This window comes from Salvelinus alpinus, chromosome 21, assembly GCF_045679555.1.
Source record: "Salvelinus alpinus chromosome 21, SLU_Salpinus.1, whole genome shotgun sequence".
Taxonomy (NCBI): Eukaryota; Metazoa; Chordata; class Actinopteri; order Salmoniformes; family Salmonidae; genus Salvelinus; species Salvelinus alpinus.
Window position 1 is genome coordinate 15648861 of NC_092106.1, and position 18018 is coordinate 15666878.

The 18018-nt window shown below is 40.0% G+C and overlaps 2 protein-coding genes and 2 long non-coding RNA genes across 8 annotated transcripts in view; 2 read left to right on the forward strand and 2 right to left on the reverse strand.

Annotated features, from left to right (window-relative positions):
- Positions 1-6600, forward strand: part of LOC139547906 (POU class 2 homeobox associating-factor 2-like) — a 50934-nt gene extending 44334 nt beyond the window's left edge. For both annotated transcript variants that reach the window (XM_071357083.1, XM_071357082.1), the window contains exons 3-5: positions 238-277; positions 4217-4512; positions 5330-6600. In XM_071357083.1, the coding sequence (XP_071213184.1) occupies positions 271-277; positions 4217-4512; positions 5330-5728 (702 nt within the window). In that variant the 5' untranslated portion in view covers positions 238-270 and the 3' untranslated portion in view covers positions 5729-6600. The remainder of the gene's footprint in view (positions 1-237; positions 278-4216; positions 4513-5329) is intronic.
- A 2-nt stretch (positions 6601-6602) lies between these two features.
- LOC139547909 (uncharacterized) lies at positions 6603-9922 on the reverse strand. Its single transcript, XR_011669612.1, has 2 exons — positions 9578-9922; positions 6603-8427 (listed from the first exon to the last, which is right to left on the reverse strand). It is a non-coding gene; the product is annotated as an uncharacterized lncRNA (long non-coding RNA).
- Positions 8153-14133, forward strand: LOC139547907 (POU class 2 homeobox associating factor 3-like). 4 transcript variants are annotated; one of them, XM_071357086.1, is made up of 5 exons: positions 8153-8375; positions 10342-10442; positions 11557-11608; positions 12255-12484; positions 12665-14133. In XM_071357086.1, exons 1-5 carry the CDS (start codon positions 8369-8371, stop codon positions 12950-12952), a joined length of 678 nt encoding a protein of 225 aa, XP_071213187.1. In that variant the 5' UTR covers positions 8153-8368; the 3' UTR covers positions 12953-14133. The 4 variants fall into 4 exon arrangements, with proteins under 4 accessions (XP_071213187.1, XP_071213188.1, XP_071213185.1 ...); XM_071357087.1 differs by having other exon boundaries at positions 10342-10433; XM_071357084.1 differs by lacking the exon at positions 8153-8375 and adding an exon at positions 9181-9499.
- Positions 13773-14753, reverse strand: LOC139547908 (uncharacterized). Its single transcript, XR_011669611.1, has 2 exons — positions 14449-14753; positions 13773-14066 (listed from the first exon to the last, which is right to left on the reverse strand). It is a non-coding gene; the product is annotated as an uncharacterized lncRNA (long non-coding RNA).
- Between the last annotated feature and the right edge of the window lie 3265 nt (positions 14754-18018).

Below are 18018 nucleotides of genomic sequence, written 5' to 3' on the forward strand. Positions count from 1 at the left end.
TTTTTCCTAAGTGTAGGTAGTCTGTAGTGCATCTACAGATGAACTATCCAAATAAAGTGTTACCCTCACTTGGATGTGAGTAACATTTCTTGAAGCTTTGTTTGAATTTTCTTTATATATCGGCTTGTGCCTTCCTCAGCGCGTGTGTGGTGGCATGTTATGTGTTACCAGAATCAGACCTGTTTTTATAATGCCATGGATCCAGGCTTTAATGTGTGTCTGTTCTTTCATTTGTAGGGAGGAACATCCAGTCAATCGTCATTTGTCCAAATGCCAGGTGAGAAAAATCTCTGGGTAAATTATGTAATTATTGATGAGTCCCACTGACCTATCAACTCTGCTAATAGTGTTTGACGTAAGGGAAGTACAGTATTATAGACAAAAACTGTAAAATGTCACATTCACTAGCAAAGTACAGAAAAAGTGGAATAAAACTCAAGACACAAATGTTCAAGTAACCACCAGAGCTTTGAATGTGTACTCCACACTTATACTGTATGCTTTGTTCTGATAGCTACTGCCCACTAGAAATGTTTTCCTGCAGGTATAAGGCTTTATTACTTATTAGTTCTAAGCATTTTTGACCCTTCATAAGATTTATAATATGTTATGTCTCTCTATGTAGGACATGTTTGTGGTCCCGTGTGGCTCAGTTGGTAGAGCATGGCGCTTGCAACGCCAGGGTTGTGGGTTCATTCCCCACGGGGGGACCAGGATGAAAATGTATGAACTTTCCAATTTGTAAGTCGCTCTGGATAAGAGCGTCAGCTAAATGACTTAAATGTAAATGTAAATGTTTTACTGACTCAAAATTGTTGTTATTTAGTCAGGATTTTATGAGATTATAAAATCACAATATAAGGGCGTCATATATATTTAGGATAAATCTTACAATGATTAAAAACACCATAATGCATTGTACCTGGGCGGCGGGTCGCCTAGATGGGGCGGGGGGTTGCCTAGACGGGACCTGCTAGATGGGACAGCAGGTCGCCTAGCGGTTAGAGCGTTGGGACAATAACTGAAAGGTTGCTTGTTCTAATCCCCGAACTTGCAAGGTGAAAACATCTGATGTTCTGCCCTTGAGCAAGGCAGTTAACCCCCACAACTGTTCCCTCGGGGCTGAACATTTTAATTAAGGCAGCCCCTAGCACCTCTCTGATACTGAGGGGTTGGGCTAAATGCAGAAGACACATTTCCATTGAATGCTTTCAGTTGAGCAAATGAGTAGGTATCCCTTTTCCTGCAGGCTGTAAGTAAAGTGTACAATCCATTCATATACACTAACGGTCAAAAGTTTTAGAACACCTACTCATTCAAGGGTTTTTCTTTATTTTCACTATAATAGTGAAGAAATCAAAACTATGAAATAACACATATGGAATCATGTAGTAACCAAAAAAGTGTTAAACAAATCAAAATATATTTTATATTTGAGATTCTTCAAATAGCCACCCTTTGCATTGATGACAGCTTTGCACACTCTTGGCATTCTCTCAACCAGCTTCATGAGGTAGTCACCTGAATGCATTTCAATTAACAGGTGTGCCATGTTAATTTGTGGAATTTATTTCCTTCTTAATGCGTTTGAGTCAATCAGTTGTCTTGTGACAAGGTAGGGGGGTATACAGAAGATAGCCCTATTTGGTAAAAGACCAAGTCCATATTATGGCAAGGACAGCTCCAATAAGCAAAGAGAAACAACAGTCCATCATTACTTTAAGAGATGAAGGTCAGTCAATACGGAACATTTTAAGAACTTTGAAAATTTCTTCAAGTGCAGTCGCAAAAACCATCAAGTGCGATGAAACTGGCTCTCATGAGGACCACCACAGTAATGGAAGACCCAGAGTTACCTCTGCTGCAGAGGATAAGTTCATTAGAGTTACCAACCTCAGAAATTGCAGCCCAAATAAATGCTTTACAGAGTTCAAGTAACAGACACATCTCAACATCAACTGTTCAGAGGAGAATGTGTGAATCAGGCCTTCATGGTTGAATTGCTGCAAAGAAACCATTACCAAAGGACACCAATAATAAGAAGAGACGTGCTTGGGCCAAGAAACACAAGCAATGGGCATTAGACCAGTGGAAATTTGTCCTTGGTCTGGAGTCCAAATTTGAGATTTTTGGTTCCAGCTGCCGTGTCTTTGTGAGTGTGGGTGAGCGGATGATCTTCGCATGTGTATTTCCCACCGTAAAGCATGGAGAAGGGGGTGTTATGGTGTGGGGGTGCTTTGCTGGTGACACTGTCTGTGATTTATTTAGAATTAGGCACACTTAACCACACTTAAGGCACACTTAACCAGCATGGCTACTGCAGCATTCTGCAGCGATACGCCATCCCATCTGGTTTGCGCTTAGTGGGACTATCGTCTGTTTTTCAACAGGACAATGGCCCAACACACCTCCAGGCTGTGTAAGGGTTATTTGACCAAGAAGGAGAGTGATGGAGTGCTGCATCAGATGACCTGGCCTCCACAATCCCCCGACCTCAACCAAATTGAGATGGTTTGGTATGAGTCGAACCGCAGAATGAAGGAAAAGCAGCCAACAGGTGCTCAGCATATGTGGAAACTCCTTCAAGACTATTGGAAAAGCATTCCAGTTGAATCTGGTTGAGAGAATGCCAAGAGTGTGCAAAGCTGTCATCAAGGGAAAGGGTGGCTATTTGAAGAATGTGTGTTACAGTGGGGCAAAAAAGTATTTAGTCAGCCACCAATTGTGCAAGTTCTCCCACTTAAAAAGATGAGAGAGGCCTGTAATTTTCATCATAGGTACACTTCAACTATGACAGACAAAATGAGAAAAAAAGTCCAGAAAATCACATTGTAGGATTTTTAATGAATTTATTTGCAAATTATGGTGGAAAATAAGTATTTGGTCACCTACAAACAAGCAAGATTTCTGGCTCTCACAGACCTGTAACTTCTTCTTTAAGAGGCTCCTCTGTCCTCCACTCGTTACCTGTATTAATGGCACCTGTTTGAACTTGTTATCAGTGTAAAAGACACCTGTACACAACCTCAAACAGTCACACTCCAAACTCCACTATGGCCAAGACCAAAGAGCTGTCAAAGGACACTAGAAACAAAATTGTAGACCTGCACCAGGCTGGGAAGACTGAATCTGCAATAGGTAAGCAGCTTGGTTTGAAGAAATCAACTGTGGGAGCAATTTTTAAGAAATGGAATACATACAAGACCACTGATAATCTCCCTCGATCTGGGGCTCCACGCAAGATCTCACCCCGTGGGGTCAAAATGATCGCAAGAACGGTGAGCAAAATCCCAGAACCACACGGGGGGACCTAGTGAATGACCTGCAGAGAGCTGGGACCAAAGTAACAAAGCCTACCTTCAGCAAGGGCATTGAAGATGAAACGTGGCTGGGTCTTTCAGCATGACAACGATCCCAAACACACCGCCCGGGCAACGAAGGAGTGGCTTCGTACGAAGCATTTCAAGGTTCTGGAGTGGCCTAGCCAGTCTCCAGATCTCAACCCCATAGAAAATCTTTGGAGGGAGTTGAAAGTCCGTGTTGCCCAGCAACAGCCCCAAAACATCACTGCTCTAGAGGAGATCTGCATGGAGGAATGGGCCAAAATACCAGCAACAGTGTGTGAAAACCTTGTGAAGACTTACAGAAAACGTTTGACCTCTGTCATTGCCAACAAAGGGTATATAACAAAGTATTGAGATAAACTTTTGTTATTGACCAAATACTTATTTTCCACCATAATTTGCAAATAAATTCATTAAAAATCCTACAATGTGATTTTCTGGATTTTTTTTTCTAATTTTGTCTGTCATAGTTGAAGTGCACCTATGATGACAATTACAGGCCTCTCTCATCTTTTTAAGTGGGAGAACTTGCACAATTGGTGGCTGACTAAATACTTTTTTCCCCCACTGTATATGTGTTATTTCATAGTTTTGATGTCTTCACTATTATTCTACAATGTAAAAAATAGTAAAAATAAAGAAAAACCCTTGAATGAGTAGGTGTTCTAAAAAATGTCACCGGTAGTGTATATATATTTTTCCATTTGGCGGACACTTTTATCCAAAGCAACTTACAGTAGTGTGTGCATACATTTTGGATGGCACCAGCCAAAATCGCACCCCACGATCCTGACGTTGCTCCATGCTCTACCAACCGAGCAACACAGAACCACTTGTTACTATTGTTTTCTACCTGGTTCCCTTTACAACAGGGTCTCACATGATCCCTGGCTACTACAGCATGAGGCGACCCTTCATCTCTGACTCGGACTTCTCCCCCAAGCAGTTTTCAGCCGATGTCTACTCCTCATCCCTTGGGGGCAAGCCTCTGGGTTGTGATTCATCGGCCATGTCGGGATACTCCTCCTTCAAAGACAGCTACTACCAGGAAACGTTCGGAGACTACCGCAGTTCAGCCTTCACCACCGGAGGGAGCTCCATCTTCCCCAGCTCCGCCCTGTCCAGTCTGCTACCATCTTTCTCCGGAGAGTCCCCCCACTTCCTCCTGGTAAGGCACTCTGTCAGTGGTTAGTGCTGGTAATAGAATGGGACTGTTGAGATATGTCTTCACATTATGATGTCTTCACATTATGGGCCCGTTTCTTAAATATGGTTTCAATTCTAGTCCTGGACTAAGAAGTGAGTTCAAGGCTAGGCTAAATGCAGGAAACGGTCCCTATGTGTATTTGTGTTTTATGTGATGTGAGATGGTGCAAAGCATGTAAATAGCGCTGAAGGCTGGAGCAGGTAGGGTACATCCAAATGAGCACATATTTCACACAAGCATGAAGGAAAAAATAAATCAAATTCCACAAGTAAAAGTGTTTTCCTTGTACTGATTGCGGTTCGAACCCAGATCTGTGAGCTACACAAGGCTTTGTTAGCCCACTGAGATAAAGCCTAGACATTAGCTCAGGGAGCCAACACGTCTTCAGCAAGGTTAATTTTATTTGATATTTAACCTTTATTTAACTAGGCCAGTCAGTTAAGAACAAATTCTTCTTTACAATGACAGCCTACACCGGCCAAACCCAGACGACGCTGGGCCAATTGTGCGCCGCCTATGGGACTCCCAATCATGGCTGGTTGTGATACAGCCTGGATTCAAACCAGGGTGTCTGTAGTAATGCCTCTAGCACTGAGATGCAGTGCCTTAGACCGCTGCGCCACTCGGGAGCCAATCATCACATGAGCCTGGTTCCAACCCAACTCCTTTACACATACATTTTAGGGCATTCCGCAATCTGCAAAACCAACAGAAAATACAAATTTTTCCATCCTCTCTAACACATCTCTATCATTTCCTCTGTCTGTTTCTCCTGCAGAGAGATTCATGGGAGCAGTCAGTGGCAGACCCAGTGACCCAGGGAGAGGGCTTGTGTGCAGACAGCCTGACCTCTGTTCCAGTCTCCCTGCCCAGCCCCGACCCTCCTGGGAGCCCCTCACAGTACCGCTGCTCCACCCGTAGCTCCTCCATGGCATCGGCACAGCCCTATGCCCTTCACCCTCTGGAAGAAGTACACTACCACACCTCTTACCCTGCTGCCTCCACTTTCACATGTCCTTCCTATATGACTGTCTCCAACGACCTAGCCTCCAAGATGGCCCCTCTAGCTAATGAGGACTCTGACAGTACCCTCACCACACATAGTGACACGCACTCGTGGGTGAAAGAAGATGTCGGAAGCTCTTGGTCACCATATGAGATTCGGAGGACTTATTAAGTCAATTTGGAAACAACCTGTCCTTCACAGAAAACCAAAACAATGCTGATGCAAGCAATTCAGCTCCTTTTGATCCAAATATTTGACTTTTTGTAGACTTTGCTTATCAGTTTATAGAAGTACAAAGTGAAACTTTTACTTATTTGACCCTCCTAAGTCCCCTGGTGACATACAGTAAGAGCTGGGCGCCCACTGGTTGCATCAACGTTGTTTACACGGCATTTCAATGAAATGACCTTGAGCCAACATGGAATAGACATTGAATTGACATTTATGATTCAGTGGTTAGACCTAGAATGACTTTGCCTGTGTTCAAATGTTTGAAATAGATGTGTTTCTATACCGTCATTATATTACAAAAACATCATTTTTATTTATATACTGCCATGGCGACAATTACGATGAACATGTGACAACGATCTTTATTTTTGCTAAAGGTTGTTTTACTTTAACGTTCTTCTTTACTTAATATCATCTTGTTGTCTGCTTTAATAACCAAGTCAGAGTTTGTCAAACTGTATCTGCTTCATGTTAGCCTTTACTCGATGACGCTTTGGTAATGAATATGTACGTTTTTTAAATCTTTCGCATCTTTTAGGATTTTGTTGCAAAACATTCTTTAGTAGTAATAGGCAGAGGTGACAACTCAATAAAGTCTTGAATATAATGAAAGACAATCAGAGATGACCATCTACAGAATACTTCAAGAAGTGAATGGGAATCTACACCTGAATATTTTACTTTCAAAGACAATGCAGTGATCTGAATTGGTCAATGGGTGCAAGTGATTTACCATACCCCCAGTTTCCCTGATTAATCAATGCTTCCTGTGTTTGGCGTTTCATTTCAAGAAATAAAAAACATAGATAATGTATAGGGCAGTAGAATTCTTTATTATAAATCCATTATAATAAAAGACACTGCAATAAATGATTGAAAATGAAACATATTTTTTGCTAAAATGACACATGAAAAAAACATTACTTTTCCGTTGAGTTATATTTTGTTCTGTCACCACTACATCGAATTAAGACTGAGGGAGAACCTACTAACGTATATCCCACACTAGATGGCGCTGTTGTTTCATGTTACATCTTCTCTTACGATATCAGCGTAATTCATGGGGGGGAATTGCAACTGCAGCAATAAATCAATAAAAAAAGCCAAACGTTAGATATTCTATGAGAGCACTAGCATAATATTCTTGGTAGTTAGGATAACTTTATGGAAGGTGAGAAGTTTGTCAATAGAACTACCCAGTGGAGATGATGGGATTTAGGCCTACATAATAGGGATCATTGTATAGGCCCCTACCAGTACAAATCAGGAAAGGCCATAGATTGTATTGGGCAGATAGTGTGTGCATTTTCTCAATATATGAGTGAGGATAATGATAGATCGATACCCCAAAACTGAAATCTAAGCTATTTTAATTAAAACTAGGTATAAGTTCGAGTTCATTGTTTAATATGTTTGTAAATTGTTATTCAGATGTAATGTAGGCTCACAATGGCAATGGAAGAACATTCATAGGAAATGGTTTTCTCTAAAGCAATGTGCTGTTTTCTCATATATGTATTAAGTTGTAAACTCTTATAAATTTAAACAGGTATGGACAGTAACCCTATTCAAATAAGTCTATCAATTGAAATTACTTTGCCCACATCTAAGTAGGCCTAGGCTACACAAGTAGACTAATCGGGGAGTCTTGTCATTGAATTGAAAATATATCAGACGTTTGTAAACCGAATTTTTGCATTGTAATTCATTTGTAAATAGTTTTCTCGATTCGTATATAGTAGCCTAGCCCTGGGATGTCAAATCAGGTTTGACATGTGAATGGCTGAAACGTTCAGTCTAGTTACATTAATTATATAATATAAAGACTAAATAATGCTAAAACAACTATAATACAATTGGTAAGACGTGGGTGATGTGAGTTCCAGTGATGGGGAGCATGCAATTGCTGAGGGAGCAATGGAGTCAGTGATGGCAGAAATGGCTGCTACCATATGCCACGCCCACAACCTAGACATTTCATAGTTTATTGTTTAAAATAAGACTAAAAATGTATAGTCATAACGTGTTGATGTGCTCATCCATCCTGAAATAGATATGATCTGCGATGTTTAATTGTTGGTCATGTTTACATAGAACATCTAACCGTTACTTTCCTGTAGTGCCTCATTATGAAGAGGGACTGATGGGCAGATTGGCAAAAGATGGATAAAATGTTTAAAATGTCAATTTCTTTTTGGTTTGGGTATAAAATATTATTAAATTCTATTAAATGAAATGTTATTTTAAGTGCATATGTATTGATTTATACTGAAAAATCTGTATTTTTGAGTAGCCTTTGAATATTCAAATTGAAAGTAACGCGCAATCAAATCATTGTCAAATCATTGAGTTCTAGGGGTTTTAAAAAGTAGGCATGGAAAGAAAATTTCACAAACTAATATATCCCTAGCTATATTAGGATATTATTGTATGCTCTGAGACAGTTTTAAGACTTGTGTGTTGAGAATTTGTGTGACTTTTATGAATATTTCGTTATAGCCCATATAACTGAGCCAGAAAAGGACATTGTGGAATCTCATAACTGCTCTTCTTCCAGGACTCCTTCTTAATTTGTACAACATGTCTGGTAAGTTTGTCATTATTTTTTCATCGGATCATGGTTCTTTTTTACGTTCCTCCTGAAAGAAAGAAAGAAATAGAAATGTTAGAACAAAACGATTGGAAATAATTGACATTGCACAACATGCTGTTTCACTTCTATGGGAACTGCGAGGTTCTGATGAAAACCTTAGAGATAAAGTATGTTACTCGTGTTTTAACTAAAGAGTAATGTAAACTAATCTTCAACAATGGCCTCATGTGGATTAATGCCTATTACCTGCATGATGTATGCTATTTTCTATTGCAATAGTTTGCAATTTAATTGAACAACGTTTTTAAAATACTATTTTGCTTATTTCTTAAACATCACTACTTTTGGCCACTTCGTCCACGTTAGGGCGTAAGGATAACTTGACTCAAACGCGATTTTATTTGCATTATTCTTGTCGATTCAACTGTAATTGTAGTCATTCTAATCACACTTTAATATGTAAATTTACAAATGGTAATTTTAAGCAGTAATCAGTGGGATGTGTCTTTTGGGAAGCTTTACTATTTGGCACATTTAAGACAAATCATGATCTGACATTTCAGTATATGAATATTTAAAAGGTTGGGTTTGACAGCCAAGCACACCTCTTTAGATTCTGCCGGCAGCTGCTATTATCGAATCACCTTTACCGCCAACTTTCCACTCCTGAGACAGTCTCTGACTGCCTTAATGAGTTCTACCATTGTGTGGCGTCGTTTCTGTAATGACTTTAGTCATTGGAGTAGAACGTTATACCCCCTTATAGTTAGAAGTGAAGCCATGACATACAATCGAAGGCGTACATATATGAGTACCGTTCATTTTAGCATAAAAATCAAAAAGCTAGGCTACTGCACTAAAGCATTGAACAGGTGTTTAGAGTGGGTATAGGCAACGGCTCTAACCTATCTGCCTAGTTCAATAACCCGATCATTTACAGTAGGCTATGTTTTGATAGCGTAAAGTAGTATTCAATTTCATTTCAAATACAGTCCTGCTTCAATGGATGAATTTGACAGAAAACGAAATGGTTTTACTGCGTAATTGTCAGGTGTGGGGGTTCGATAGGCTAACCGGAATGATCATCAAAACCCAAACAACTTTTATTTTATTGTCGGGTAGGCTAAAGCTCATACTGTTATCCCATGGTCTACCAATGATATGTTGGCAAAGTGCGGAGCGTAAATGTAACTTACTTTTATAATCGGACGAATTTCTCAAGCGAAGTCTTCCATTTTCACCTTATTTTCACCGGATTTGTGGAGTCCTTTGGGTCTTTGTTATTGACTCTCACTAGGCTGTTGTTTGCCCGCTTTACCTGTAGCCTAACTTTACTTCCCTACTTTAACGGAATATAACGTTATCAGCCCCCTTTCATGGATCGCATCGCTTAACCTGTCTTTTAGGCTTATGTATAGAATAAAAAGAAACATATTACCTAAATAAAATCGAAAAGTTACATTTACAATATCATTTTTGCACAGCTTTCCTTTGTGCTTGAAATGAGTGTGAAGGCAAGCCCACTGTAGGGACTGTGAAATTCGAAACCCTGTCTGTCGTGCGAGGTTCTGGCAGAGGCAGGCTACAGAGGATATAGACCTATGTAGGACAATATTGGGACACTTCTGGCTTTCGCATGGGCAACTTTGATACAATAAATTCGGCAACATTTGAGCGATGCATAAGGACAGCCGTTTTTTCATACTATATTGCATAATTCGTTTGAAATTCACAAATAAGTCTAGATGTAAAACATTGCGTTAAACACCCTGATCAAAACAATCTTATAGTAATATTGAAATGTGTTTTTAATAATATTCCAGGGTTTTCCAAGTAGGCCTAATTAAATTGTTGCGTGAAAGTATGCAGCAGGCAGTGAAAGTGCTCGAAAGTGGCAGGGTTAGGCCCATTCAAGTTTGTTTACAGTAAACATCGACACCATGTTTTTCTCCTTTGACAGATAAGCCAAAGGTGTACCAGGGCGTGCGGGTGAAGACAACGGTTAAACAGTTGTTGCAACAGAAAAGAGCTCTCCAGACATCAACTAAAACGGTTAGAATGGTAATTACCCCCCCACCCCCCCACCCCCCCCTCCACACACACACACACACACACACACACACACACACACACACACACACACACACACACACACACACACACACACACACACACACACACACACACACACACACACACACACACACACACACACACACACACACACACACAGTCTCAGTATAATTGGAAGTGCTGCTCTCTCCATGAAATCCCCATTGTAATAACTTCCTCAATTGCCGCAACAGCCACCAACCTTACCCCAGACACGAAGTTGCATGTCTCATTAATGATTGACCACCAGGTTTACTCTCTAGTAGCCTATCAATGATCGCTCAGCAGTAACAGTGGGAATTTTTTTCATGTAGGGACTGTTTCAGCTTTATGTGATATCTTACAGCAAATTCAGATTCATAAATCAGAAAAGATGTTCTTATGTCCATATGGCAATTGGCAATATTATAATCAGAACAATAATGCTGAACATATGGCAAAGATGACGCTGATTATTGGAGCCACTCCCTTAATTGATCACACTAGTAGTTATTGGATCTATTTCTCTCTCTCTCTGTCTCTCTCTGTCTCTCTCGCTCTCCCCCCCCCTCTCTCTCTCTCTCTCTCTTTCTTTCTGTCTCACTATCTTGCTCTCTCTCTCGCTCACTCTCTGCCTCTAAATGTTCAATTTAAGGGCTTTATTGGCATGGGAAACATATGTTTACATTGCCAAAGCAAGTGAAATAGATCTCTCTCTCTCTCTCTCTCTCACACACACACACACACACACACACACACACACACACACACACACACACACACACACACACACACACACACACACACACACACACACACACACACACACACACACACACACACAACCCTCCGAAATGAAGAAGAAGAAGAAGAAAAATAAACAAATGCCATTATTGTGCTATACAGTGGGGTGGTAGCCTACTTGTTATTTGAAGGTAACAAGTAGCTTTCAAGGGGATGAAAAATAACCAGCCCAAAAATCGAACTGCTGCAAATGAATGGGGACTTATGTTTTCTCTCTCTCTCTCTCTCTCTCTCTCTCTCTCTCTATCTTTCTTATTTATTTATTTTCCTAAATGAATAGAAATCCCAGAGCTTGGTGAGTCAGGATGTGTGCGTCTCCTCCTCCTTGTCAGGTAAGTTCAAATATGTCCAAATAAATAAAAATTTCGATACAGCGTTCCATTGTCTAGCATTATCTTAAATCACAAAATCATTGTACGACAAAAGCATCACCATGGAAGGTCCAGAATCAATGTTTTATAGTAAAAAAAATATTATCTTGACTGTATCCAAACCTACTAACGAAAATAAATGTAGCCTACAGTAAAGAACAGTAAATGTAATTTTAAATGTCCAGTGGGGGCGTTGCAGTAAACCATAATCATATAAACAAGCTTTAATCCAAAAGACAGAAGGCAATGCATTATGCATCATACATGCAAAATAGCTGTAAAATCCATCACATAAGCCTATTATAAAATATATTCGGAGAGTCTGAATTGCACGTCAGGTAAAATATCTAGATTAACACTTACATGGAGAATCAACGACCACAGCAGAATAGTTGGAACATATATCTTTGTATACAATTGACACTGACCCACATTACTAAAGTGCAGTGTACTGGGACCTTTTTATAAACTTGCATTCAAATGTGTTTTTTAGCTGTTGGCTGGTGGTGCTGTGACATCACTTCTGGAGTCTTCACTTATTTACATGTCTCCCTGCATGTATTTATGTATGCACCCTCTTACTGATCCTTCTCGTTCATTCCTATAGACCATTACTTTGATTATTTCCCTGAAGAGATGAATTCCAACTGCATCTTTCAGCCGCGGCCCATTCCAGAGAGCAACGTCCAGATGGACAGCTTCGATAATCAACAATTGATAAGCATGATGATCCCCAACGAGACCTACAGCAGTGGTATTCTGAAACCCGCTACCACAACAAAACTTTGGCGCCAGGAAAATCACTCCCCGAATATGGGCTATTACGGCCATGGCATGGTATGCTTTATTCAAATTCTGTTGCGCAATCTCCTGTCTTTGCAATTACGCACCCGTCATATGAAATATTTGACAAAGCTCAGGCTGTTTGTTCATTCAGAGATTTGGCTTGTAGTAGGAAATGGTTTCGTTATACTGTACTAGAATAGTAATGCACATCTCCGCTGGCTTGTTTTTCAGGCTCCCCGCTCACCATCAGGTTCCCTGAATATGCCAAGTCCGGTCGATTACAATAGTTATTCGCCACAGGAGTCTTACTCTTCGTCGTGTTACAACTCTCCGACGAGGCTGGACTTGAGTTCTGGGTTTGTTCCAGAGCACTACCACTACCAGAACTGCAACCTCCAGGAGAGCGTCTCCACTCCAGAATACGCACCTTATGGCACATCAGACTATGTATACGCCTCGCCTGAGGAGGACAGCTACTTCAGGCGTGATTTGTCAAATTCAGAGATGTGCTACATTTGAATATTTATTCGGTCTTTGTTGTCTGTGTAAATAGAGTATAATGTACAGTCAAAACAATGTCTGTAACTCGAAGTCAAACGTTGACACTTGTGGCACTTGTTTTGAGATGTAGGCCTGCTTTGTATTTCAGAGTGTTTGCGGTCGAAGTTTCCTCCGAGTTTTTGATATGATTCCAATAATGGTTTTAGAATTCCTGAGTTTGGATAAATGTTGTATATGTGTGGGCTTAGTGCTATCTTCTTAGTTATTGACTTTGATATTTAAGCAATAAGGCACGAGGGGGTGTGGTTTATGGTCAACATACCACGGCCAAGGGCTGTTCTAACCTCGATGCAACGCGGAGTGCCTGGATATTGGCCATATACCACAAACGCCCTAGGTGCCTTCATGCTATTATAAACTGGTTACCAACGTAATTAGAGCAGTACAAATAAATGTTTTGTCATACCCGTGGTATAGGGTCTGATATACCACGGCTGTCAGCCAATCAACATTCAGTCCTTGAACCACCCAGTTTATATATATATACAATTCTAATGATGTCATCCTACTTTTTTACAAGACAGCATATTTTTTCAGCATATTCTTTCTTATGGATGCATTCATTTAGTAAATTAATTGAAAATCCTACCCAAAGGAAATTAGCAGCATCATCCCCTTCAACTCACTATTTAGTTTCCCTGTGCAGATGCACACCGAAGCTTAGTTAGAAACCTTAACTTAAATAGATCAATCATTTTCAAGTTATTTAATCATATTTACTGCTAAGACACAAATAAAAATATCTAATAAACCAAGATAAATGACAAAAGACAAACGATAATGATCTAGATTTTTTTTTATAGTGCTTGTCATTACAAAAATAATCTCAAAACCCACTGACAAAAGAAGAAAAACAAAACAATAAGGTTAACATTGACCGCTCTTGATGTGGAAAAAATTATCTTCCATGGAGGCAGACGCAAGTGCACGTCGCATCAGGTCACATCCAACTCAAGAGACGCCTGTCTCCACTCTACCCTCCGTGCACACCATCCTCTGCCTCGTAATCCAAGTCTCCTCCTCTGCCGAGATAAAGTGGGGTTGAGCAGGTAGTAGGTAGAAGTAGGCCTGCCTGTCCAAAATGATCATATTGTTACATATCACCAAAAATACGCACCAATAAAAGATAACTACTTGGATAATGATTTCATGTTTTTATGACACACACCAGGTCAAAGGGGGTTTGATAATCGCGCACGAGTTTTGTGTAATGAAAAGCATAATCCAGTGCCTGCCAAATGCGCGCGCAAATCAGAATGTATTCATGTAAATTTGTTACAGCTGCTTATAACTATGACTATTTTTACCCACGTAGTTTACTGTCACTCTCCTGTCTTCTATTATAAACATTATGTTGGTGCAGCAGCAGCAGCCATGATTATTGTAGCATAAACCCACATCCAAAATGATAACCTTCTCATGTATGCAGGCTGCAAGCATAATGCAGCACATACCTGCTGTGATCCTTGACCTCTTATGATGTCCAACTCATGAACCAACCAGTTTTCTGGGATAGTGATCTTGTGAAGGGTACTGGGGTAAGATGTTTCTTTTTGGATTTCTAAATCCTCAGTAGAGCACCTTTTTCTCTTTTTATACAATCTGAGCTGAAGCATGTCTGGGTGTGCTGTCATTCATCAGAATGGAATTAATAATGAGGATTCTGGAAGAGAGGAATCCAAGGGCTGCAGGTAACGCTAGTGTTTGTCGTGTCATCAGAAGATCCGCAGAAGAACCTATGAGGTACTAGACTGAAGGCAAAGAAGGGGAGGAGGGATGCAATTGCATACACTGCACACAAGGAGAGTACAATAGTTGAAAGAGAGGCCTTCAAGTATGGTCCTTTCTCTTGACCTCTAGTTGATGTTGAACATATGAAATTAAAGAAATCTATAGGGCCTACATTATGAGCTACTATTAAATGTCGGGCCCAGATTTCATCGCTGCTTGCCTCTGCAGACCTGCGTTAAAATAGTATTTGTTTATTTTTTCAGATAAGTTAGATGTGCTTGATTGAGCTTGCTTGGCACAATTGAACCAATGGAATAGTCCCAAAATTACAAATGTGCCGCCCATCTCACACTCCAGGCAGGCTCAATCAAACACTCAAAGTACTGTATATGAATTAAAATACATACTATTTTAACCCTGGGCCCCATTTGATATGTAAAACTCTTACTGGCAGCTCATAGGTTCCTGGGTTTCTATTCCAGCCAATTGGAAAAGTTAGCTGTGGTGCTCAAGGGCTAAATTAGTTGTCTTATAACTTGATTGACAAATGTGACAAGGTGGTTTGGTACTGTTTTGGGTTCTACCTTTGGTGGGAGTGGAGGCAAGGTAGGGTTTTGGGTAAAAACAAAGGATATTAATTGTATGAAAAGGTATCTCAACAAGAACACTGTGTAGCTTTTCAAAAACAAAGCAGGCATTGTCCCTAATACAGAACCCCAACCTCATCGCCTATCACATTCAGCTCATCTAATTGTCTCAAGCCCTGAAGTGAGTGTTCCCCCTTCATAACCCTTTATTAGGCCTATGAATGCTTCACAAATCATTCATAAACAACTGAAAGTGGTCCCATTAACATAAAAGGGATAGTTCACTCAAATTACAAATCTACTTATTGAATTCCTTACCTTAATCATACTTAGAAATGAGTCTGTCTGGTCTCTCAGTCTTTTCTATTTAGTTAGGTCTCTATGGGCTGGAGGAACTCCATGCATTAGAATGATATTGGGGATATTGAGCTCTTAGGGATAAGGAACCACCCTCCATTTTATATAATCAGTTATGCTGTGTTATGCACCTGATTAACATTTATTGTTTATTATATTGCAACCTTGCCTCCTTCTTACAGCTCCCTTTTTACACATCCTTCATTCTGAGCATAATATTTTCCTTCTTCTTTTGTCTAGACAGTCTGGATTTGCAAGAGCTTGCAACATAAAGACACAATGAAAAGGGCAAGGAAACAATTACCAAGTACCACACCATTTGTTCCATACAATTTCTCAACTTAAATGTAACAAATAATATTTAAAAAATGAAGGGTTTTATGCTGTCCAGAAGAACTGACAGTCAGCACTCACTCAGTGCTGAAAAGGAATGTGTCAAAGTCAAATAAATGCTAGGGTGTGTTCAGGGTTCCAAAGTCCCCCTACTCTCATGCCAAGTGCCTGATTAATAATCCTCTGTGGAAATCCCCTGTTACACCTTATCAAATCAAATCAAATCAAATCAAATGGTATTGGTCACATACACATATTTAGCAGATGTTATTGCGGGTGTAGTGAAATGCTTGTCCACCCTAGATCAATTTGCACTTTCACCTGCTAAGACTCATGAGCCACCCGCAATATGACAGAACACTGCTATTGAGCCTTTATTTTTAATTTAATTGATCTATTAACCATGCCAAATGTACAGTATGTCTGGGCTATTGTTTAACACTGTTGGCATTTATGGGAAGCTAAGAGATTATATACTCTCTGGAAGTGCTGTTCGTATATAGAGCCTGTGTCATCATAGCCGAAACTTCATTCAAAATGTGTGTTACCTATCATCCTAAACTACATTTATTGAGCTACACATACACCTTCGGAAGATTTGAGCGTGACATTTAAAACATAACTTAACTGTAACGGTATACCCTGGAGCTGATAATTTGACAGTAATTGCCCTTTGCAGTATCTGTAATTTCAAACAGCTGCAATAATTGATTAGTGAATGTGGGAAAATAAGTTGCAAACCCTTGTGTCTTAACAAAGTGATCGGTAAGTGGGATGTGATTGTGATGAATGAGTAATATTCCTCCTGGGGCACCATTGAAGGATTGAAAAGAAAGTGAACAACAGCTCACTGTTTGTTACATTCGATCTTTATTAATGAATCTCATTCCAACATGAGTGAACCGAATATGAATCCCTGAAGTAGCACTTACATATCAAACAGCTATATTACTTAATAGAAAATAACTTGTGGTATTTGAGGATCAAACATACTCCAGTATGTGTACATATGTGTCTATTTGAAAGTCACAGGCACTGATTCATACTCATTCACAGCGTTTTCTTATTTGTCTTTGGGTTGGAATGTTTGCTGACTTGGCACAATGTCACTTCAAAGGATTGTGTTGATGTTTCCTATCAAGTCCTTACTTGTGTGTAAGGAAGGCGGGCCCGATAAAAGTATTTCACAAGGTTTGATATCGGCACAAGCTGTAAAACACGCTCCTTCTGTTCGAACCATAATGCCTTTTAATACTGACCAACTAGAGGAACACATTCATTTATTGCTGTGATAACACCTTCACACCCATGCCTGGGGTAGGTGGCAGGTAGCTTTGCGGTTAAGAGTCCTGGAGCCGAAAAAACAAGCCAGAGAGGAGTGTGACTATTCCTAAATGAACTCCCATATGTTTTCAAACAGGTCTATCAGTGCAATTCGATGCAATTTCAGGAGTCGTTCTTGACCATCTCAGCATTGATAGTGTCAATGCCTTGCCTTTTGACCAGTCCTTAGGGATTGACAAGTCATCATTGTAATTAAGAATGTATTCTTAATTGATTTACCTGTATAAATAAAGGTGAAAGAAAAAATACATCTAAAAAAGGGATGATTGTCCCTAGATAAATTCCTAGATGTTTTCAAACAGGTCTGTTCCGAACAGTGTTTGTTCCTTTTGGGAAATGTGTGGGTTAGCAAGGCCATACATGTTTGTCCCAACAAATTGGCCTGACTAGCACGCCTGTGCTCTACCTTTCAGAAAGTGTGCCCTCTAGCACCAGGAAGCCAGAACAGGGAGAGAAGAGAGGTGCTGCATCATACACGCCACAATGACACCTGCAATTCTAATTCTGTTTCGAGAGCTCCTCTACACTTTGGGGCTGCAAACTTCAAACTCTTTTACTATTGTTATTGCATTGTGTAAAAAATCTATATTTTCCTGCACTCTGTTGTTTTTGTTCCAGACCTACTACCCAGTTTTATTTAGTCCTTATAGACCTTTTAAGCTTCAGGCCAAT

Coding starts and splice junctions, on each gene's coding strand:
- LOC139547907 (XM_071357084.1), top strand. CDS start 9,388: ATGAATTTGACAGAAAACGAAATGGTTTTACTGCGTAATTGTCAGGTG. Junction 10,443..11,556: donor CAACTAAAACGGTTAGAATG/GTAATTACCCCC, acceptor CTAAATGAATAG/AAATCCCAGAGCTTGGTGAG. Junction 11,609..12,254: donor CGTCTCCTCCTCCTTGTCAG/GTAAGTTCAAAT, acceptor TCATTCCTATAG/ACCATTACTTTGATTATTTC.